This window comes from Phyllobates terribilis, unplaced genomic scaffold (assembly GCF_046119375.1).
Source record: "Phyllobates terribilis strain yellow unplaced genomic scaffold, ASM4611937v1 Scaffold_5__5_contigs__length_657084704, whole genome shotgun sequence".
Classification (NCBI taxonomy): domain Eukaryota; kingdom Metazoa; phylum Chordata; class Amphibia; order Anura; family Dendrobatidae; genus Phyllobates; species Phyllobates terribilis.
Window position 1 is genome coordinate 135,716,049 of NW_027362765.1, and position 25,501 is coordinate 135,741,549.

General features: G+C 41.4%; 1 protein-coding gene across 1 annotated transcript in view; it reads right to left on the reverse strand.

Moving 5' to 3' along the window:
* Nucleotides 1-283: 283 nt before the first annotated feature.
* EDN3 (endothelin 3) overlaps nucleotides 284-25,501 on the reverse strand; it is a 133,197-nt gene continuing 107,979 nt past the window's right edge. Inside the window, exons 3-5 of the mRNA XM_073683029.1 lie at nucleotides 7,769-7,924; nucleotides 5,149-5,250; nucleotides 284-3,997 (exon numbers count right to left, since the gene is read on the reverse strand). Coding sequence (XP_073539130.1) covers nucleotides 5,184-5,250; nucleotides 7,769-7,924 — 223 coding nt within the window. The 3' untranslated portion in view covers nucleotides 284-3,997; nucleotides 5,149-5,183. The remainder of the gene's footprint in view (nucleotides 3,998-5,148; nucleotides 5,251-7,768; nucleotides 7,925-25,501) is intronic.

Genomic DNA, 25,501 nt, shown 5'->3' on the forward strand with positions numbered 1-25,501 from the left:
GTTTGCAATTACACTTGGCACCCACTGGTTTAACTCTTCAGAGGCCAATGCGTCTGCTGGAAAAACTAAGAAGTCCGTAGAAGAGACATCATGGCACTGCTGCTGTGTCTTTTTTAGTGATTGGTGGGGGTCACACTGTTTGCACCCTCACCAATTTGTCATTGGTTGCAAATTCTAGTGATATGCCCCCAATTGTTTTAAGTCTTCAAGAATGCAAGCCTAAATTGTGAAACTGAATAATACCAAAAAATAATAGAATGAATAAATGGCACAACAAATCGGATTGCTTTATAACAAAAGTCCAATTTTAATAGATATTTTATATATAAAGATTTTCTTACTACAAAAAAAAATCAACATAATGTAGTATTTGAAGATTTTTTCCCCACAATAAATAGTCCACATTTATAACTGTACAGAGCACATGCCTGCGGCTAGGGAGCAGATATACAGTGATAGCATGAAACACAATACATGTCGCTTGAAGATACAATAACTTAGAGCGGTGGTCTCCAACTAGTGGTTCTCCAGCTGTTGTATGTCAGGTTGGAGATCGCTACCTCAAAGTATAACGTTTGGCAAAAACCTTTCTATTGGCATTCCAGTATGAAATCTAGCATGGATAAGACCTGGATCCCATAGGAGTTATTCCGATCTTTATTTTATACTGTTATCGAAAAATAAGCTGGATGCTGATTGATTGCTGCCATTTTTGTCTGTACAGGGCCATAAGAGTAATATATCAAAACCACAATATCCATGTGGTCCATGATGAGTTTTCGGAAGACAACACTTTGATAGGTAGCTATGGGAATTTCTGATCTATGTAAAGCCCAGGATATGAATCACATTTAAAGATCTACATTTCTATACAAAAAGTAAAAAAGAAATAGATTCCAGAATTTGGTCACAGATTCTAATATCAGCTCGGTGTTGCAGGAAAACTTTTTTTTTCATTTTTTTCAGATCAGAAGGGTGCCTGCCCGAGATTTAAGGGTTAATGCCACAAATGGAGTTTTGATTATGAATAATGGTAAACACATGAAGATATCCACAATCTGGAATATAGACAAAGTGACTGATTTCACTGAATAGACAGATTTTGCCATCAATTTCATTCTTGTAGACGGTCATTTGCCAAGAAGAAGTTATCAGCTGTGACAAAGCAATTTTTGTGAAATCATTAGCATATTTTCATAATATTGAATATTTTTTTCCCCTATTCTGACCACCTGGAAGCCATAGAGCCTGTAGGGTAGCATATGGGTTGCTTATGGCTCAAAGTTATCGATGGAACATGGTCCAATTTCATACAAAAGGTACAGTACAGGCCCCGGAGCCCTGCTCATCAATGTGCTTTAGTGAAAGTTTAGAGATACAATTTGTGAATTTACAAACTCATTTACACTTTATCTGTATAATTACCCAAACTTTGATGAATATTTTCCTTAGAGACTAGATCTTACATCTTGTAAATCTCCCCAGGAACATATATGAAGCCAGAGTCTAATTCTGTAGAGATTGGTGGAGTCATTTAATTTTTTGCCTTTTTTGGACTGTTTCATTTGGTTTAATGGTTTAATGTGTATGAAAATGTCAGACACTTCTGGTGGCATTTATTTAGGCATCAACGTGTGGCTGTCCCACTGTATGGAGCTACAACTCTTGGCATGCTCTGATAGCCAGCCACAGACTGGCGAAATGGGGAAAATGGAGAATAAATTCAGGTGAACTTACTATCGTATTAACTAACACTAGTAATAATATACATTCTCACAGCTGTACCACATAGAGATGTGCAGCATTTAGTCCGTATATAGGATTTGACACTAGTGTCTTTAAAATTCATGGAAAACTCCACAAATTTTCTAAAGGATTCTCAAACCAATATTTAGAAGCAAGCCTCCTCTTCCCCTTTTCAGAATTCGACTTCAAAGGTCATATGCACAAAACTGGCCTGTATATGGATCGTGATGTCCTGACTCGAAGTCAACCACCTGATAGACGTATATGAGACTGTTGAGTTTGAGTGAGGAGTCCTAGGGCTGGTGAAGACAAACAACGCAGGCTCACACTCGGACCATAAATGTCAGACGTGAAATTGGCCTTATTCTTAGCCGTAGGCCAAGTGCCTATTCACTTTAAGAGGGTTGAGTTGCAACACCAAGAACAATTCATGGATAAGCGTGGTGTCGTTTCTCGAAAACAGAATTTAGGCCCTTTATCTTTCCTCTCGGCCACCTTCTTTAATGCAGTCTCTATTTTATGGTGATCACAGCTCCCTCCACTATCCCACTCATTCACGGCATATGAAAGTATATTAAAACCTTGCACACACATTATAATTATAACAGTGTGGCCCTAGTGGCACAGAGAATCCTTTTAAGTCTATTATTTAACCGTCTTAATGCAAACAATATTATTGGCAGCCCTATGCAGCTGCTGCATAGATCAATAATAGATTGGGCATAGAAAAAAAAAAAATTCCATCCTGAGTGTCTGATTTAGCAAATGTGAATTTGGAATCTCAAAATATAACAAGATGCTTATGCTTGACCCCGAGAAAGCAAAGCTTCCTATCTGTTAAAAACTGACCCTGGAAAGGTGAGCATAGCATCTAGTACGCAAAGTGAATTGATGGTGGGCCTGTTCAACCATCAACCGTGACTTTTGCATTTCCGGATATTGAAGAAAATCTAATTTCAGTGGTATAATGTCCCTGCATGTTTGGTACATTTTCATCTGTTTCAATTATTTCAGTGGTGTGCAGGCCAATCAAAAGCCAAGTGGTTAGAAAGATGATTCTCAAGTACCAAAATTTGTTCTTGCAGGTATTGGCTAGAAATCAAAACATCATGTTAGACCATTCTGAAAACAGAGGACTCCTTTAAAAGGTACGTTTTCGGCAGCTAGCTTGAAATTTCATTAAACTTGTAAAAGTCACATTGTAGGGTCTGAAGAACAGTCGACTCTTCAGAAACTAAGGACCTGCTCAAATGTGAGATCATTGGTGATTCTAACCATGCAGGATTCATCTGCATCGACATTGTATTCTTCGTGTAGAGGAACTGCTTACGAAGACCATCTCTTACAGGAGCTAAAAGTTCATGAGATTGAGAAACATGCAGTAGCCTAGCCATCTTTCATCCAACTTTCACCACGTGCCTGAACATCTGTTGTTCACCATGAAGCTGTCCATATCTTGTATGACTTTTAAAGCCACAGCTGACCTTGCCAAATTAAATCCATTATTTAAAAGCCCAGAGATCCAGTGGAGTCCTCAAAATATAACTGCATTAATGATAAGGAAACTCACATACGTGCTTTATGGTTATGAAACCAACCAAGGACTGAACCTTTGTTCTACACCTCATATTACTATCTCAGTCTAGATCAGTCATTTCATCCTGAAAACCACTGCAATTCCAGATTGTTATCTATGTACCGTACTAAGAATACCATCCCTTGATGTCCCAGAGCATTTCTAGATACATAGCAGAGCCAGGATTTTCAGGCTGCACATTATACTCTAGTGGTCCTTGCACAATTGTCACAAGCCTTGAATGTAGACTTCTATGGGATGAGATGGTACATGGTAGGTGAAAGTTGTTGACAGAGCTAAGCTTACCTATGCTTAATTATCTGTATACAAGCTATGCAGTAGACCTAACACAGATTCATTGCCTTACATTAGCATTGGTTGGATATATTCATATATGTATAGAAGTAGTATTGATCTTCTGTGGTAAAGGGCGTTTGAGTTCTACAAAAAACTGCCTTGGAAGGTAAAGCGTTGCAGCTCCCTCATCTTTTTTCACTTCTCTAAATGAATACTGGATGTGAGGTAAAGACTTTTATGTTGCGAACACAAAATATTTAATGTCTCTGCGCCTGAAGGGTTGATGATGGGCAGCCGTGTCCACAGTCTGTGACCTACAGCGACGAGACATCACGGGTGTCTTGGAAACTCACTTGTCCTACATGGCATCTGCCAAACCTATACAAGATGAAAATGTAGAGGTGTCAGAAGAGAAGAGTAAGAGACATAAACATCTGTCATGAAATGTGTGATTTTACAAAGCAAAGTAAGTGTTGGCAAACTTATTTCTTGAAGTTTTATGGCACATTTATAGCACGCAGACAAAAATTGAGATGTCTAATCTATGAGTTCCAATGATTAAGACATGGTGCTATTCTGAATGCGGTACGCTTTATTCTCCCATCAACCATTCTTGGATGACACAAGGTCAACCTAATTGCAGTCAAAGAGCTGACCTTGTCTCTCCTAAGAAAATCATAATATAGCCATGGGAGCCAATAAAGTAGAACAATGTTAGAAACATCACCATAGCCCAGTCAGGAGATGTTGCTGTGATAGATTATGATGTAAAAGCCTAATTAATAGGGACCGAACACCATTTTTTGGGTGATTTTACAAGGGCTAGGACCTTTTGACTCTCACTGTGGTCAATGGATGGACCTCATGTCTTTCATAAGGAAGGCACAGCAAATGGGGGCCCACCAAAGGGGCATGATGGAAACAACAATTCCACTTCCCAATCAGTATAGTGAGCGATGACTGTTGGCACACCTGCATAACTGAAAGCCAGCGGTTCCCAGGAAGAATAAAGATAATTTCCTCCCGGGCGCTCCACTCTCAGTACTACGACCAGGCATCTTCATAATGCTATTAACCTGCAGATTAACCCTATATCCGCAGGTTAATAGTGGTATCCAACATGATAGATTACCTATAAGCAATCATTGTTTCTATTCACTGGTTACAAGAAGTCAAGGAAATAAGAGGTAAAATATATATCAAAAAGTTGCAAATTGCAAAACTTTTAATGAATCATCCGGTTACCGGCTTTTTTTTCCCCTACAAATCAGATATGGATGACAACACCAATGAACACCGGTGTAATTTATATCTGCTTAGCTTAAAAGCAAGTACTGGCAATAAACTGACAAGTATGTTTTAAGCCTTAAGGAGGATCAGCAGTTCACAACCACTGGATCAGACATAGGTGTCAAACAGTCTTGTACATTACCTTCTATTAACCAGTGCTGGTCTAGACATGTGCGGTGTCTTGAAAGTTCTTACTGACAATTTTCATTGACATAGCTTACAGAAGGTCAGTTACCTACCTGTGTGCTGCAGGCCTGACCACAGTGGCTGGCGCTCATACTGCTGAATGCATTCTTGTCTGTTTTAATCTGATATCTCTGCGTGTTCTTTCTACTGAAGGTCTAGAGGGGACAGAAGACAGAAAGTGAGGTCAGGTTCATCACAAAAGAGAAAGAAAGAGGACACTCCCTGCCCACCCACTGCTGATACTCCATCCCAGATTATGTTACGATAAAGAACCACACATGTTCAACAAGTCAATTTCAGGATGTCCATTCATTTCAAAACTGCTAAGATGTGCTGTGTGTATGTAGGTATATATATACATGGCCGGATGCCAATCCAAAACTGGATAGAAATTGGAATGGGTTGAGTGATGAAGAGTGGGGAGCGGTAAGGAGAGCCAAGATGTCACCAGCGAACATGAAAAGCTTATATGGAACTAACGCGTCCTCAGCCTCACAGACAAAAGGGTTAAGGAACAGACTTGTTTCTAAAAGTTTGAGAACAAGCCAAAAAGTAGGGGGAATAAGGGGCATCCCTGCTGTGTACCTCCATTAAAGGGAAATGTGTTTGCAGAGAATCCTTTAGGCTGTGTGCCCACGATGCGTATTTGGTGCATTTTTTGGTGCGTATTTGCAGCGCGTAAACGCTCCAGAAACGCATTGCATACCTTATCGCATGACTTCCTATGACATTCTGCAAGTTCTGTGCACATGGTCCGTATTTTTTCTGCGCAGATTTTACTCGCAGAAAAAATACGGACATGACCAATTCTTGTGCGTTTCTGCATGCGTATTTGCCTATACAATGCATTGGAAAAACGCATGGCAAATATGCATGCAAATACGCGTCAGAAATGCATGTAAAAACCGCATGCGTTTTTCTGCCAAGGAGATGCAGAAATGCTCAGGAAAATTTCTGCTTCATTTCTGCATCGTGGGCACTAAGCCTTATAGCGCACATTGCCCAAATCCAGGACAGGAAATTAGCAGGAAAGTCCCACTTCTGCAACACCAAGAAGAAGTAAGTCAATAAGGAAGAATCAACAGGGTTTTTTTTATGTTGAGCGAGAGGAACATCGTTTTTAGTTTTTGTTTATTGCAATAATTTAGAAAATTGGTTATGTGGCTTAACTTATAAAATGATTGTCAACGAAGCATGACTCCTACTTGATCTTATGATATGAGTATCAAGTTTCCCAGACCAGTGTTGAGGCAAAAGGCCAGGATTTTAGTGAGGAACTTGAGTTCAACGTTGACTCGAGAAATAGGCCAATAGTAATACCAGTAAATGTGGTCTACATTAGGACCCATTCAGACCAGGCTGCTTATTCACTTTAAGAAACCTGCTACATATTGTTTTAGACATGGAACAATAAATATTGCATTTTTTTAAGTAATACTTAGAGAAGTATTGGATAATTTCTGTTTTTTCCAACTCTAGTTAATCACAACCAGCAACCTAAGGAGTAATTTACTACGATGTCACAAGACAAAACTCGGGACTTAACATTAAACAGAGTCCCACCATTAAATCACCAGTTTTGTCATAAGCCTCCATGTTTGATTAATTACCCATCACTGTATGTAGGACTTATGCAGCAAAGCTTCAATTTTTATAGCGAGATAAATCTATAAGCATTAGATGTAACTACATGATTTGTAGCCAATAAGAACCAGTGAAAATTTTGTGGGGGAAAGTCACGAGCAGTTCTTTAATTCAATTATAAGGGGACCTGGCCTGTGATACCAGGCTATCCAGTTTAGCTTTCTACAGCTTCGTTTAGACTCTGCATTTCAATCGTCTTTTTGTACTGCAATAATGGACCTTCTTAAGAAGATCTTGTGTCCTACTCAACTTTACCACTCTCCTGTTCCATGTATTGAGAACTTCGTTGGGTATTTCACCCAGGCAGCAAGATAATAAAAAACCCTTCCTCTACTTCTTATTGGAGGGGTCGGGGGGATCAATTAAAGACTTTTTCAGATAGGCCATTAATGTTGGATCAAATGGAAACCACACCACTGACCATCACTGATCCAAACACAAGGGATCATCAGCCTTAAACACGGCTGAGCTGCCATGACAGGAACACTGCAAGAGCAGCTGCTATTTCATTCTGCTGGATGAGGAGAGGGCTAGTCTACAAATATACATTGATGATCTATTCTTTGAACATTAATATCCATGAAACTCCATTAAGTAATCTGCAGAGCTAGTTCGATTCATACTACATGATCTGAACCTCCAGAAAAGCGAGCTAAACTTTGATCATATAACTCTTTTGTGATGTACTGATGCCTAATTTCTCTGTCCCATTCTCAGGCGCCAAGAGTGAGGCACATCGTGTCGTTATATTTTTGTTTCTCACTTGAAATTTTGTTACTTGGCCAAGGAAGCAGAACATGGGTGTTGTTTTAAGAATCAGTGGTCTCAAGGGTTATACACCGCGTGAGTCTCGATAACCACCAGTCAACCCTTTCATAGTCAGGCAACTGTTTCTCACCACATTTTTTATCCAAAGAAAACAATTCAGGTTTTCAAGATCTCCAGAGTATTGCAAGACTGAGAGGTCATGGGGTAATTCGTGATGCACTAAGGATAGCCCATACAAGTGACCACAGATTGAGATTTCACCTGTCGGTCTTTTCTTTGCAGAAGTTGACACAATGTTGGTCTCTTGGATCTGCACATGAACATCGGAGCGGTGACAAGCTCACCCGCCTTCTGTCTGTACCTCGTTTTTCTCGCACACTGCCCCTGTAACTGGAAAGTCCATACGGCACTGTTCTTCTGAAAGAAAAAGACAACTATGTAAGAATTTACTAAAACTGCAATACTGGCACATTACTTTTTTAGAGCTTATCCTATAAGGTACTGTAATTTGTAATTTCCCTAGGATGAAAATTCAATTCATCGCCAGCAGCTTGTCAGGGAATGTTTGGATCTGTTGTTGGACAACAGCTAGAAGTTGGAGACTGGTGTCATAGTCAGTCATCAAATTCAAAAAGGTTGTATGGTTAAAAATAGTGCCACACCTTTCTACAAGTTGGGTGTGGAATTGCAGCTCTGCACCTTTCACTTCAGAACAGCTGAGCTGTTAAACCAGATAACCCATGATCAGGTGTTTCTTGAAGAACACAGCCATGCTTATACAATGCTGCAGCAGCTCTTAAAATGGATACTCTAGGATTTAGAAGTTGATGGCCTATCCAGTATTAAATTGGAGGTTTGACCCTTGGATCAGCCTGGCGCAATGAAGGGGCCAGGGTGCCCTCCTGTGTAAGGTCTCCAATTTATTGCGTTGAATGATCAGGGTCAAACCACAACCAATCAAACATTGATCCTAGTTCTAGTATTTCTCAGGTCAGACCGATGACAAATCCAGGTCAGGAGAATATGGTATATAATGCCTTCACAGAAAATGTTTATGGCCCCTAAAGCAATTATATTTATATGCATGTGCAATAAGGTACTTGCCACTATACAGACTCTTTAATTGTAGGACATCATTCTAGGGCAAACTTGGACGAAGAGTTTCCATGGGTCACATTCGGCCCTCTGGCTGTTCCAGTCCGGCCCGCGGACGGAGACAGCTGAAGGGCTGAAACAGTGGCCCACGAGCCGCGCCCTGCCTTCACCCGCCCGCTGTCCAGACAGCGTAGAATGCATTGGTGGAGGACGGCGCCGCTGGCTCCATCTTCCACCAATCAGCGTGTGAGCCAGCAGTCGCGATGACGTAATTTCATTGCATCAGCTGTGCAGTGCGGAGAGTCAGTGCATCGGAGAGTGCAGAGGCAGAGCGCCTGGGAAACGGGAGCAAGGTGAGTATTTAGTGTTTTTTCCATGTAGATGAGATATTTGTTTGTATTAAAGTGGCTGTGTGGGGTTCATACTGTATATGGGGGGCTCATGCTGTATATAAGAGGCTACGTGGGGCACATGCTGTATATCAGAGGCTACATGGGCACATGCTGTACATGGAAGACTATGTTAGGGCTCATACTGTATATAGGAGGCTAAGTGGGGGCTCATACTGTACATAGGAGGCTATGTTGGGGCTCTTACGGTATATAGAGGGGCTGTCTGCAGGCTCATACAGTATATAGGGTTATGTCAGCATACTTAATTCTGCTCAATATTAAGTCATACAATTAATATAAATTGAAAATAAATATAGTTAATGTTAATATTGAGCAGAATTGATGTTAGCCTATTGGTTCGGCACTCCACAACAGTCCCAATGATTGGAAGCCCACTTATCTGTCCTGTGGATGGGTGATAAATCTTGGTTTTGGTCCCTTTAAAATATATTGGGGTCACTGGGTCCTCTATGCAGAAGCCCGAAAAATGACCTTTGTATAGCAAGGGAAAGCTTTTTCTAGGGAATAGACAAGATGAAAATGGCATTATAATTTTTTCCTGCATATCATTCCTATTTAAAGGAACATTCTAGATAAAACGGTTAAGTGTAGTAAAAGGCAAAGCATGATGTAATCATTCTCTATTTTGTGTAGTGCCTAGGCCCCTGCACAAATGAATTTTCTTTTAAAGAGCACCTGTCACCAGATCTTAAGTTGACAGTTTTCGCGCTAAAATTATTTCCGCGGCTCTCATGAGTATTCACTTGTTTTTTTTTTTTAATATCATCCATCCGGCTCCAGAGATATAGACCTTTTTATCTAGTGCTAATTTTTATGATCTTTACCAAGAAGGCGTGGCTCACAGGGTAATTATGCAGAACAGCCTAAAACGCATCCCCAAAGCATCCTGTGATCCACACCCTCGTGGAAACACCATAAAAATTATCTCTAAATATCAGTATCAGTGATGTTAATATTGATTGTGACTGGAACAATACTTTATGCAAATGAGGGAGGCAAAAAGTAGTGGCAGAGACCCTGATTCCAGTAATTCCAAGTAATATTTTGTCGGCTGTAGCTTTGCTAGTCCTCTCATTGATGCGCTCCTGCTACAGTGGTTTGTAAAAGTTTCATCTTTTCATTTCATATTCAACTTGCTTAACCGTTCACAATAACAGTAATTTTGACCAGTGGCGCCCAAACTTTTACATGTAGTCCTTAATATTCATGAACTCTGACTAGCTTTCTCCCACCACTATTGATTGGCAGCTGTAGGTAAAAATCAGTGCTACTGGCAGGTTATACAAATCTCATCGCTTGAGAAGACTAGCAGAGATGCAGCAGATCAAACTTATTTTATCAAAACTACAGCAAGAAACCCAATAAATGACAGAGACCTGAAATTTCTGTTCATGCCTCTATCTAATTGAGAAACATAAACCTGGTGCTGGATTCCCTTTAATTATTGACCAATGTGCTAGGTCTCCAGCTGTTGAAAAACTACAACTTCCAGCATGCTTTCACAGCTGGAGCCTGGAAGTTGTAGTTTATCCTCTAGTAGATGACTGTTTTTGTAAGCGATGATCTAAGGCCAGTTCAGTTGCGGTGGACTGGATTTTCTTTGCGGTTTCTGCTTTGAACAACCGTTCATTGGAAACATATAAAACATATTATACAATTTTTCTTTTGCTCCTTTTCCAACTTACTTGTTCATCGTTGTTTTAAATTAAACTTTTCTGGCCAGATGTTAGCAACATGTCCCCATCTCCCCCTCCCCAAATGTTTTACATGTAGGGAAAAAAAAAAAAGACACAGATAATGTCAGCAGTTGAGGAATAATGAATCTGGCTATGTGCCCACGATGCAGAAATGCTCAGGATTTTTTCCTGAGCGTTTCTGCATCTCCCTGGCAGAAAAAAACGCATGCGGATTGTACATGCGGATTGTACATGCGGATTGTACATGCGTTTTCCTGCCAGGGACATGCGGAAGTGATGCGTTCTTCACTTGCATTTCCGCATCACTTGGAAAGTGCTTGTCAACTTGGTCACACTATATACAGTACAGACCAAACGTTTGGACACACCTTCTCATTTAAAGATTTTTCTGTATTTTCATGACTATGAAAATTGTACATTCACAGCAGTCATCAAAGCAAAAGGTGGCTACTTTGAAGAACCTAGAATATAAGACATATTTTCAGTTGTTTCACACTGTTTTGTTTAGTATATAATTCCACATGTGTTAATTCTTAGTTTTGATGCCCTTCGTGTGAATGTACAATTTTCATAGTCATGAAAATACAGAAAAATCTTTAAATGAGAAGGTGTGTCCAAACTTTTGGTCTGTACTGTAAATCCATGCAAACGGCATGGATTTATATAGTGTGACCGAAAGAATGGTAAAAAATAAAAAAGTAAATATATACTTACCCTCTGATGGCCCCCGGTGTCTTGTTTCCCTCCGTCCTGGCGGCCGGCAGCGGTACACTGAAGGACCTGCCGACGTCAGCGTCGCGTGACCCGTCACATGACTATGACGTCAGCGCAGGTCCTTCAGTCCATCGCTAGCTGCCGGCATGAAAGGACGAGTGCAGCGGGGGCTGCCAGAAGGTAAATATAATCTTTATTTTTTATTTTATTCTTTTTTTACAGGTTCTATGGTACCCGGGTACGGAGGAGAGTCTCCTCTCCTCTAGACCTGGGTACCATCCGCACATTGAACGCATGCATTCCGCATGTCCTTATCTAGTGAAGCGGAATGCATGCGCTCTAATGCAAGTCAATGGCGGCGAAAACGCAGCACTTCCGCAAAATAATTGGCAGTGTTGCGTTTTTTTCCGCGATGATAATCCGCAGCGGAAATTTCCGCAGCATGTGCACAGCACATGCGGATTATCATTGGGGAACATGGCAGGCCTTCTACCATGTGTTTTTTAAGCGTTTCTGCAGCATTTTTGCCGCTGCGGAAACGCTTAAAAAACGCATCGTGGGCACACAGCCTCTGAATGATTTATTACAAACCTTACATGTTTTCGTCAGACTTTTAACAGGTTCACTTGTTGCATCCTACTCAGGTACAATAAAACAATATGTCCTTATGATTCTTTAATTCATTTGTATAATATTTTAAAGAGCAGCAGTTTGTGCTCCAGAGCTGCTTTTTACTATGTGCGCTTACATATACAGTCAAAACCGTGGTCACTCTTAGACCACGTTCACACGTTCAGTATTTGGTCAGTGTGACGAAACAGCTTCTAAACGTAATCAGCAAGACGTCTAGATTTGTTAAGCCAAGAGAAATACACTATTGTGTTTGTGTTGACTTGTGAATGTATGTGTATTTCTGTGGCTGGTCAAGAAGGACATACTATTATTTGTATAACCCTGAATGTTGTCTTCTATTGGTCTGTGAACAATGATGTTTGTTACTATGCTAATTGCATATTATACTAACCTAGCTAGTTTATTTGCAGGAGCCCCCTGCTATACGAACTATGTAAATTGATTAAATGCACAATGAGACCTGAGCCCTGTGGAATAATATCATCCCTAACCATTGACCTGTGTATGTGTACTTAAAAGGAACCTTGCCTCTGTAGCAAACAGATTTGAGAATCAAAGATTAGGCTCTCTTCAGATCATCAGCTTGGTAGAATGGCTTGATCAAAAGAGACATAGATTTGGATTCTACATGATTCCAGCCTAAGGGTATATGGCCCTGACTGGAAATATACGGATCTGCTCCACTGACCATCAGAGAGCCCATGAATACATGAGCCCATGGGCCAGGTTGGGATGATGAAGTCACCTGGCCCCATGGATATGTTGTTTGGAGTTGCCAGGTGGGACGCTCCGATCGCCTGGAACCCATGGAGACATATGGAGAAGCCAGATTGGGACCAGCCGGTCATCTGAACCCATGGAACCCATGGAAACTCTCGGAGAGGCCAGGGTGGGGCCATCGGGTCTCCTGGCATTGTACTTTGATGGACTGTCAGCTTCCTAAGCTTGCCACTACCTTCTCTCTGTGGTGGTCCGCCAAAAGCAGGGGGACCACTGGTTGAGGTAGTTGGCCCTGGAAGTCCCAAGGTCGCATCTGTTCTATCTCAGACGGGTCAGCAGCCAGCAGAAGGGTGAAACTGTGTAAAATGTTGTACCATCTTGGGTATTTAATGGGACTGTTTCATGTGTTTATTGTCCATTTGGTGGTTCAATAAAGTATTGCCACACTGTTTTACCCTCACCCTGTGTTGTCTGAGTAATGTTACTTATTTAGAATTTTTAAAAAATATCCAGATAGCGATAATGTAACTCCAGCTGGTGGAAGAACAATAATAGAAGGGAAAACACAGGGGCACCAAGGAGGGGTGCGCTACCAGACGCGTTTCGAGCGAAGACCGCTCTTAAACTTGGTATGAATAAGTGTCAGACATACGGGGAGGAACCCTTCTTATGCTGGCACTAATCAAGAAAAGGTGCTGCAGGTCTGTAACAACCCAAGATTGCAAAGAAAAAAAAAAAAAAACATTTTCTAAGAGTGGTGAATTAAAAAGCAACGGGAATTTTTAAAAACAAGAATGAGACACCAAGTCAGTAATGTAACATGAACTCTTTTCTATAATTTAAGCCTGAGGGAATTCTAGTATCCAATACAAAAATCCAAAACGCCTCCCTATTTCTGAGAGTATTTTGTCTGTCTCCGCCACAGATGTGGCGAGGAACATGTTCTATAGCATAAGCTAATAGGCCTTTAGTGCATTTATTATGACAATTGATAAAATGTCTAGAAGCACCAGACATACTACGATTAGATTGATGGGAAATATCATATAATTGTTCCCTCAGGCGTACTTTGAATTTCCTAGTAGTTGATCTGATATATTTTAGATTACAAATAGTGCAGTCAATCATGTAAATAACATAATCCGTGTTACAATTCAGAAACCCTTTTATTGGATATACCTTGGAATTATTTTTATCCGTAAATGTACATTTTTTTGATTAATCCAGACATGATTTGCAGTTTGTGAAACCACACTTATGGTAGCCACTAGTTCATAGCCAGTTACCAGTCGTTTTGATGGGCTTTCCTCTGTATAAACTTGGACAGATTTTGTTGCCTATTGTTGGTGCTCTATGTGGAACTCCCCTAATTCCGTCCTTTAATATTGCATCCATGACTGAATCCTCTCTCAGAATATCTACCGTATTTTTCGGACTATAAGATGCACTTTTCTCCTCCAAAATTTTGGAGGAAAATGGGGGGTGCGTCTTATAGTCTGAATGTTGGGGGGGTGTATATTTATGTGTGGTGTGGGGGGAGCAGTAGCAGTGGAGGAGCGGGGCACAGGAGGCAGCAGCCACCTACTGCAGCCTACACTGTCCCCACTGCTAAAGAAAATGAATATTCACTGCTCCCCACGCCCATGGGGAGTGAGGAGCACTGAATATTCATGCTCCTTAATAGCGGTATACAGTGTAGCCGCGCTGCGGCTCTTGCTGCTGCCGGCTATCTCCTGTGCCATACATGATGAGGGGTGCCATACATATCAGGATAGGTATGAGGGGTGCCATGCATACCAGGATAAGGTTGAGGGGTGCCATGCATACCAGGATGGAGGGATGCCAGGCATACCAGGATATGGATGGGGACCACGTATAAAAGGAAGGGGGGGGCATATATACCAGGATGGGGGATATTGTCAGAATTGGGGGACATTACCCCTATACCAGTGTCAGCAGAAGACCCCCTCCCCCTTAAAAGTGCATCATGACCACATTTTTTGCTTAAATTTTTTTTTTTATTATTTTCCTCCTCTAAAACCTAGGTGCGTCTTATGGTCCGAAAAATACGGTATGTTGCGTTTTACTATATTAGATATTGCAGAAAAATGAGTGTTATAGGTGAGAACTAGAGTTGGAATATTAGAGCTGGTGTTGTGGTGGTTCCTTTTAGTAATGAGATTGCTTCTGGATTTACAATCTACTATTTTTCTTGCTCTGTCTAAGGTCCATTTTGGATAATTTCTACATGATAGTCTAGAATTAATGGTGGTACATTCTTTTGAGAAGGAAATGGAGTCACTACAATTCCTCCTAGCTCTAGTAATTTTTCCTACTGGAATGGCTTTTAGGACATGGGGTGGGTGAAAACTGTGCGCATGCAAAATTGTATTCCCTGATGTGGGTTTCCTGAATGTTTTAGAAGTGATTAGTTTATTATTTTGGCCATTTAGTTCTAAGTCCAAAAAAGTAATAGAGTTACGGTTGGTGGTGTATGTAAATCGTAAATTAAATTCATTATTATTCAAATACGATAGAAATTCTGGAATGTCATCCATGTTGCCCCCCCAAACCATTAAAATATCATCAATAAATCTTGAGTAATAAATGAGGGATGTACAAAAGGGGTTATGGGCACTGTACACATAGCATTCCTCCCACCAAGCCATAACAAGATTAGCAACCGAAGGGGAAAATTTAGCCCCATAGAAACTCCACCAGTTTGGAGAAAAAATTTCCCATTGAACATAAAATAATTATGTGTTAATAGAAAAGATAAAACTGTTTTAATGAACGATTGAAGTTCATGGGAGTAAGAACTATATTTGAACATATGGTGATCTATGGCAGAGATTGCTATATAGTGAGGAATGCTAGTGTACAGTGCCGTGACATCACAAGTAAGCCATGACCATGAATGTGACCAGGTAACATTATCAAATAAATTAAGGACATCGCATGAGTCCTCAAGATGACCTGGAATACGCATGACAAGTGGCTGTAAAGCAGAGTCCAACCATTGACCTAATCTTTCTCCCAGCGAGCCAATTCCTGAAATAATTGGGCGCATGGGTGATGGACGTTCATTCTTGTGAGTCTTAGGTAAGGCATGTAAGATGGGAATAGTTTGAGAATCCACAGTGAGGACTTCTGATTCTTTTTTAGTGAAAAAGCCCAAAGAAAAGCCCTCTTGTACTAATTTGATGAGTTTTTCCTGAAAAAATGCCGTTGGGACATTGGAAAGAATGGTATATATATTGTGATCTTGCAACATGTTATTAATAGAAAGGACATAATCCTCACTATTCAAGACCACCACTGATCCACCCTTGTCCGACATCTTGATCACGATGTCTGTTCTTTTGGAAAGATTGTCTAAGGCAAGTTTTTCAATTCTGGACAAGTTGCACTTTCCTCTATGAATTTACATGGGTTCCTGCTGGAATGTTTTCAAGTCACGTTCTATATATTCTTGGAATCTGTCCATGGTGTCAGTATGTGTTTGTACTGGATAAAACTGTGAATTTTTGCTCCGGAATGAGGAGATGGAAGATAAATCCTGAATAGGAGTCTTCTCTGAGTTGAGATCTGTTAGGCATGAAAGTGCAAGTTGTTCTGGAAATCTTAGACCCCTGTACAGATTGGTATGTTTCTGAGGGAGCATTTGATTTTGGAGTCATCTGACCAGAAATGGTTTTGAATGGTTAAGGCTCTCACAAAACGGTTAATATCTTTGATGATAGAAAAGATATCAAGTTTGCTGTTTGTGACAGAAAAATTTAACCCTTTAGAAAGTAGTCTATGTTCAGCAGTAGTGAGGGGAGTGGATGATAAATTAACCACACCTAGTGTTGGAATCTGCTCCTGTTCCGGAGTCTATGTTTGATTGATTCCACATTTTTTCCGGTGCTTGCGACCGGCTCTTCTCCCCCGTTTTTTGAAACTCGCTGATTTTTAAAGTAATAATATTGGGGGTTTACATTCACTAGATCCCCCTCAGAGGCATCAGTAGAATTATCTGATTCAGATGAGGAAAACGTGACTTGAGATCTAGGTGTGGAACCTGTCCTAAATCCACTGCGTTTTAAAATGGATTTAGGAAGTTTTTTAGGGCGTTCCCATCTGCCCCACTCATATACCTGATCTTTCTCACAATCTATTGTGTCACGGCTGAATTTCTTTTGCTTAGTACAAATAATAGATTCTTCAAGATCTTGCACCTTTTTTTTAAGTTTTTTTGAAAAATGTCAAAATCTTCAGTGGGCATTACTGTTTTCATTTTCTCCGTCAATTTAGTTATTTCACACTGTGTGTGTTTTAATTGTTCAGTCTCTTATTTTAAAATAAGTTCAATAAGTTGAAGGGAGCAAGTGGATAGAATAGCATTCCATTCAGAAACAAATTGTGGACAATAAACGGTAGTGGGGATTTTTTTGATGCGTAGGCCACGTGGAATCATATTTTTTTCAATATAATTATTTAAAGTTGTTTGGTCCCACCATGTTTTGGCTTCATTCAAAGAGAGTTTTTCTATGTCCATAATTAGATTGTGCACATCTGTGGGTAAATCTGGTTTAGTAGGGTTAATAGTGAAGACTTTCGCAGCACGCTCTCTGCGTGAATGTTTATATAAAGGATCCATGTCCAAAAAAATACAACAACCCACTCCTTTGGTGCGTTATGTATATTGTAATAAAAAATCCACTGTGTTTCCCCCCCAAAAAAACTAAGTAGTCCAATCTTAGGAGATATGGAGGAGCACAGTGGCAGAGTCACGAAATGGAAAGGGAAAAGAAAAAAAACCAGCTCACCTCCATGGGCTAGCTGGGTGTCTCCGGGATCCGTGATCAGCGCTGCTGCTTGCACTCAGTAGACAGGTAACAGGAAAGACGATGATCCAGCTCCACAGACTCCAATAATAAAAACAAATGTCTTTTATTTAGAATTTTTAAAAAATATCCAGATAGCGATAATGTAGCTCCAGCTGGTGGAAGAACAATAATAGAAGGGAAAACACAGGGGCACCAAGGAGGGGTGCGCTACCAGACGCGTTTCGAGCGAAGACCGTTCTTAAACTTGGTATGAATAAGTGTCAGACATACGGGGAGGAACCCTTCTTATGCTGGCACTAATCAAGAAAAGGTGCTGCAGGTCTGTAACAACCCAAGATTGCAAAGAAAAAAAAACAAAAACATTTTCTAAGAGTGGTGAATTAAAAAGCAACGGGAATTTTTAAAAACAAGAATGAGACACCAAGTTAGTAATGTCACATGAACTCTTTTCTATAATTTAAGCCTGAGGGAATTCTAGTATCCAATACAAAAATCCAAAACGCCTCCCTATTTCTGAGAGTATTTTGTCTGTCTCCACCACAGATGTGGCGAGGAACATGTTCTATAGCATAAGCTGATAAGACTTTAGTGCATTTATTATGACAATTGATAAAATGTCTAGAAGCACCAGACATACTACGATTAGATTGATGGGAAATATCATATAAATGTTCCCTCAGGCGTACTTTGAATTTCCTAGTAGTTGATCCGATATATTTTAGATTACAAATAGTGCAGTCAATCATGTAAATAACATAATCAGTGTTACAATTCAGAAACCCTTTTATTGGATATACCTTGGAATTATTTTTATCCGTAAATGTTAATTTTTTTGATGAAGCCAGACATGATTTGCAGTTTGTGAAACCACACTTATGGTAGCCACTAGTTGATAGCCAGTTACCAGTCGTTTTGATGGGCTTTCCTCTGTATAAACTTGGAGAGATTTTGTTGCCTATTGTTGGTGCTCTACGTGGAACTACCCTAATTCCGTCCTTTAATATTGCATCCATGACTGAATCCTCTCTCAGAATATCTACCGTATTTTTCGGACTATAAGAAGCACTTTTTTCCTCCAAAATTTTGGAGGAAAATGGAGGGTGCGTCTTATAGTCCGAATGTTGGGGGGGGGGGTATATTTATGTGTGGTGTGGGGGGAGCGGTAGCGGTGGAGGAGCGGGGCACAGGAGGCAGCAGCCACCTACTGCAGCCTATACTGTCCCCACTGCTAAAGAAAATGAATATTCACTGCTCCCCACGCCCATGGGGAGTGGGGAGCACTGAATATTCATGCTCCTTAATAGCGGTATACAGTGTAGCCGCGCTGCGGCTCCTGCTGCTGCCAGCTATCTCCTGTGCCCGCTGTTAAAGGGCATGAATATTCAACCTCTCTCCACGCCCATGGGCGTGGGGAGGGGGTGAATATTCATGCCCTTTAATGAGCGGGCACAGGGGATAGCTGGCAGCAGCAGGAGCCACAGCGCGGCTCCGCTGTGTGCCGGCTATGAAGGAGAGTGAAGTCACTGCTCCCAGCGCACACAGACCCGGCGTGGGGAGCAGTGACTTCCGGCAGCTGATCTCTCCTTGTGAGCCGCGCATGGCAGTGACGTCATGCGCGGCTCACATGGAGAGATCAGTGCAGGCAAACAGGACGCAGCGCTGGAGGAGAGAAGAAAGGTGAGTAGGAGTGTTTATTTTTTTTTTAATGTGCAGCATGATGGGGATTAGGGGGGCCATGCATACCAGGACAGGGATTAGGGGTGCCATGCATACCAGGACAGGGATTAGGTGTGCCATGCATACCAGGACAGGGATGAGGGGTGCCATGCATACCAGGACAGGGATGAGGGGTGCCATGCATACCAGGATAGGGATGAGGGGTGCCATGCATACCAGGACAGGGATCAGGGGTGCCATGCATACCAGGACAGGGATCAGGGGTGCCATGCATACCAGGACAGGGATCAGGGGTGCCATGCATACCAGGACAGGGATCAGGGGTGCCATGCATACCAGGACAGGGATGAGGGGTGCCATGCATACCAGGACAGGGATGAGGGGTGCCATGCATACCAGGACAGGGATGAGGGGTGCCATGCATACCAGGATGGAGGGATGCCAGGCATACCAGGATGGGGATGGGGACCACATATAAAAGGAAGGGGGGGGCATATATACCAGGATGGGGGATGTTGTCAGAATTGGGGGACATTACCCCTATACCAGTGTCAGCAGAAGACCCCCTCCCCCTGAAAAGTACATCATGACCACATTTTTTGCTTAAATTTATTTTTTTATTTTCCTCCTCTAAAACCTAGGTGCGTCTTACGGTCCGGTGCGTGTTATAGACCGAAAAATACGGTATGTTGTGTTTTACTATATTAGATATTGCAGAAAAATGAGTGTTATAGGTGATAACTAGTGTTGGAATATTAGAGCTGGTGTTGTTGTGGTGGTTCCTTTTAGTAATGAGATTGCTTCTAGATTTACTATCTACTATTTTTCTTGCTCTGTCTAAGGTCCATTTTGGATAATTTCTACATGATAGTCTAGAATTAATGGTGGTACATTCTTTTGAGAAGGAAATGGAGTCACTACAATTCCTCCTAGCTCTAGTAATTTTTCCTACTGAAATGGCTTTTAGGACATGGGGTGGGTGAAAACTGTGCGCATGCAAAATTGTATTCCCTGATGTGGGTTTCCTGAATATTTTAGAAGTGATTAGTTTATTATTTTGGCCATTCCAGTAGGAGAAATTACTAGAGCTAGGAGGAATTGTAGTGACTCCATTTCCTTCTCAAAAGAATGTACCACCATTAATTCTAGACTATCATGTAGAAATGATCCAAAATAGACCTTAGATAGAGCAAGAAAAATAGTAGATAGTAAATCTAGAAGAAATCTCATTACTAAAAGGAACCACCACAACACCAGCTCTAATATTCCAACATTAGTTCTCACCTATAACACTCATTTTTCTGCAATATCTAATATAGTAAAACGCAACATAGATATTTTGAGAGAGGATTCAGTCATGGATGCAATATTAAAGGACGGGATTAGGGTAGTTCCACATAGAGCACCAACAATAGGCAACAAAATCTCTCCAAGTTTACACAGAGGAAAGCCCATCAAAACGACTGGTAACTGGCTATGAACTAGTGGCTACCATAAGTGTGGCTTCACAAACTGCAAATCATGTCTGGATTCATCAAAAAAATGTACATTTACGGATAAAAATAATTCCAAGGTATATCCAATAAAAGGGTTTCTGAATTGTAACACTGATTATGTTATTTACATGATTGACTGCACTATTTGTAATCTAAAATATATCAGATCAACTACTAGGAAATTCAAAGTACGCCTGAGGGAACATTTATATGATATTTCCCATCAATCTAATCGTAGTATATCTGGTGCTTCCAGACATTTTATCAATTGTCATAATAAATGCACTAAAGGCCTATTAGCTTATGCTATAGAACATGTTCCTCGCCACATCTGTGGCGGAGACAGACAAAATACTCTCAGAAATAGGGAGGCGTTTTGGATTTTTGTATTGGATACTAGAATTCCCTCAGGCTTAAATTATAGAAAAGAGTTCATGTTACATTACTGACTTGGTGTCTCATTCTCGTTTTTAAAAATTCCCGTTGCTTTTTAATTCACCACTCTTACAACATTTTTTTTTTCTTTGCAATCTTGGGTTGTTACAGACCTGCAGCACCTTTTCTTGATTAGTGCCAGCATAAGAAGGGTTCCTCCCCTTATGTCTGACACTTATTCATACCAAGTTTAAGAACGGTCTTCACTCGAAACGCGTCTGGTAGCGCACCCCTCCTTGGTGCCCCTGTGTTTTCCCTTCTATTATTGTTCTTCCACGAGCTGGAGCTACATTATCGCTATCTGGATATTTTTTTAAAATTCTAAATAAAAGACATTTGTTTTTATTATTGGAGTCTGTGGAGCTGGATCATCGTCTTTCCTGTTACCTGTCTACTGAGTGCAAGCAGCAGCGCTGATCACGGATCCCGGAGACACCCAGCAAGCCCATGGAGGTGAGCTGTTTTTTTTTTTTCTTTTCCCTTTCCATTTCGTGACTCTGCCACTGTGCTCCTCCATATCTCCTAAGATTGGACTACTTAGTTTTTTTGGGGGGGAAACACAGTGGATTTTTTATTACAATATACATAACGCACCAAAGGAGTGGGTTGTTGTATTTTTTTGGACATGGATCCTTTATATAAACATTCACGCAGAGAGCGTGCTGCGAAAGTCTTCACTATTAACCCTACTAAACCAGATTTACCCACAGATGTGCACAATCTAATTATGGACATAGAAAAACTCTTTTTGAATGAAGCCAAAACATGGTGGGACCAAACAACTTTAAATAATTCTATTGAAAAAAATATGATTCCACGTGGCCTACGCATCAAAAAAATCCCCACTACCGTTTATTGTCCACAATTTATTACTGAATGGAATGCTATTCTATCCACTTGCTCCCTTCAACTTATTAAACTTATTTTAAAATAAGAGACTGAACAATTAAAACACACACAGTGTGAAATAACTAAATTGACGGAGAAAATGAAAACAGTAATGCCCACTGAAGATTTTGACATTTTTCAAAAAAAACTTAAAAAAATGGTGCAAGATCTTGAAGATTCTATTATTTGTACTAAACAAAAGAAATTCAGCCGTGACACAATAGATTGTGAGAAAGATCAGGTATATGAGTGGGGCAGATGGGAACGCCCTAAAAAACTTCCTAAATCCATTTTAAAACGCAGTGGATTTAGGACAGGTTCCACACCTAGATCTCAAGTCACGTTTTCCTCATCTGAATTTGAATCAGATAATTCTACTGATGCCTCTGAGGGACATCTATTGAATGTAAAACCCCCAATATTATTACTTTAAAAATCAGCGAGTTTCAAAAAACGGGGGAGAAGAGCAGGTCGCAAGCACCAGAAAAAATGTGGAATCAAACATCTGTGACGCCTCAATTCTCGAAGGAGCCCTTTTAGTTTTGAGTTTAGTTTACCCTGGGTGTTGGGGGACTCTGTGTCGGGCCCTGTGACAAAGAGATGGGATGTAGCCGTGGCCCGGACCCGACCCGTGCTCAGGGCCGTCACATGAAAAGAAAGATGTTGTGGGCTCGTCCGGGTTGAGTGGCTTATTTTAACGACTACGCCACCTGTGGTGCCTGGTAAAGGGTCACCAGCGCCGCTACAGTCCGCCGAGGCCTGGTGTCGTGGCGGCCAAAGTTCTCACTGCTCCCCACAGGCGAAGCAAGGCCTCAGGGCAGGCAAACAGGATGGAGAGGGGGTAGTAGTGCGGGGAGTACGGGCTCCGCGTCGCATGGTATGGCGCGTAATGAACAGTCCGGAGGCCATAGGGGTGAACTTCCAAGGCTTTACTCACTTAGAGATGACAGCGAGAAGGCGACTCCCTGCTCCCCGCGGAGTCCTGCGGCCACCAGGGACGGGGGTCTGACTACCTCCGAGAAAGTCCAGTGTTTGGTAGCGACCCTACACCAGAGTGTTCCTGCACTACAGACTTCACCCTTTCCCGGCTGTGCTTGTGTAGATAGGCCAGGTCTCCCGCTGAGCTCCTCTCAGGACTAGGGTACGGGTGGCAATTCCTCTCCATCCGATGCCCGATGTGATCCTCAGGGCCTAACCGGGCTTTCCCGTCCAGGACATGAAGTACAAGGTCGGGTGTCGGGGGCCGGTACCCTTCTTGCAGCCGGAATCCCTCTAAATAGATCAGGTAGGCGAGGACAGGTGGCGTACTCCGCTCCGTCTGCATCCTCCCCGGGACCCATTTGCTGGGGAGCCACACTCTAAAGCTCCCGGGCCTTCTTGATCCTGGTCCTCGGCCAGGTTGAGACATTCCTTGTCTACAACCTACCTCTCGTCCCAAGGCCAGGGTACGAGGACTGTGTCCCTTACCGGCGCAGGCCCACACAGGATCTGTGCTCCCGGAGGGAGGTCACATTACACACAGTATTTTGACAGCACAGAGACAGCCGACAGACTAGCAAAGGCTAGACTAAGGACCAGAGCAGAACCAAGATCAAAGATGGCATTCTATTAAATATGAAATCTAAAGTGTAACTTACTGGTAAGTCCTCCACCCTCACCCACTAACTGGTTCCTACCACTTTGTGCTCCCCAGTCTGCCTGTAACCAGGGGAGCAGCACCTAGTGCATATTAGCTCCCTCTGGTGGAGAAATGTCTTGTTGGATGCAAAAGGTTAGGTCACAACCATCACAATGGCCTTACCTCGGAGGAAGAACACTACACTCCATTAGAGAAGTGCAGCATTCCTGTGGCGGTCGAACCCTCAGGGGTGCCACACATCGACTCCGGAACAGGAGCAGATTCCAACACTAGGTGTGGTTAATTTATCATCCACTCCCCTCACTACTTCTGAACATCGACGTCTTTCTAAAGGGTTAAATTTTGCTGTCACAAACAGCAAACTTGATATCTTTTCTATCATCAAAGATATTAACCGTTTTGTTAGAGACTTAACCATTAAAAAACATTTCTGGTCAGATGACTCACAAAATCAAACGCTCCCTCAGAAACATACCAATCTGTACAGGGGTCTAAGATTTCCAGAACAACTTGCACTTTCATGCCTAACAGATCTCAACTCAGAGGAAACTCCTTTTCGGGATTTATCTTCCATCTCCTCATTCCGGAGCAAAAATTCACAGTTTTATCCAGTACAAACACATACCGACACCATGGACAGATTCCAAGAAAATATAGAACGTGACTTGAAAACATTCCAGCAGGAACCCATGTAAATTCATAGAGGAAAGTGCAACTTGTCCAGAATTGAAAAACTTGCCTTAGACAATCTTTCCAAAAGAACAGACATCGTGATCAAGATGTCGGACAAGGGTGGATCAGTGGTGGTCTTGAATAGTGAGGATTATGTCCTTTCTATTAATAACATGTTGCAAGATCACAATATATATACCATTCTTTCCAATGACCCAACGGCATTTTTTCAGGAAAAACTCATCAAATTAGTACAAGAGGGCTTTTCTTTGGGCTTTTTCACTAAAAAAGAATCCGAATTCCTCACTGTGGATTCTCCAAATATTCCCATCTTACATACCTTACCTAAGACTCACAAGAATGAATGACCACCACCCATGCGCCCAATTATTTCAGGAATTGGCTCGCTGGGAGAAAGATTAGGTCAATGGTTGGACTCTGCTTTACAGCCACTTGTCATGCGTATTCCAGGTCATCTTGAGGACTCATGCGACATCCTTAATTTATTTGATAATGTTACCTGGTCACATTCATGGTCATGGCTTACTTGTGATGTCACGGCACTGTACACTAGCATTCCTCACCATATAGCAATCTCTGCCATAGATCACCATATGTTCAAATATAGTTCTTACTCCCATGAACTTCAATCGTTCATTAAAACAGTTTTATCTTTTCTATTAACACATAATTATTTTATGTTCAATGGGAAATTTTTTCTCCAAACTGGTGGAGTTTCTATGGGGCTAAATTTTCCCCTTCGGTTGCTAATCTTGTTATGGCTTGGTGGGAGGAATGCTATGTGTACAGTGCCCATAACCCCTTTTGTACATCCCTCATTTATTACTCAAGATTTATTGATGATATTTTAATGGTTTTGGGGGGCAACATGGATGACATTCCAGAATTTATATTGTATTTGAATAATGAATTTAATTTACGATTTACATACACCACCAACCGTAACTCTATTACTTTTTTGGACTTAGAACTAAATGGCCAAAATAATAAACTAATCACTTCTAAAACATTCAGGAAACCCACATCAGGGAATACAATTTTGCATGCGCACAGTTTTCACCC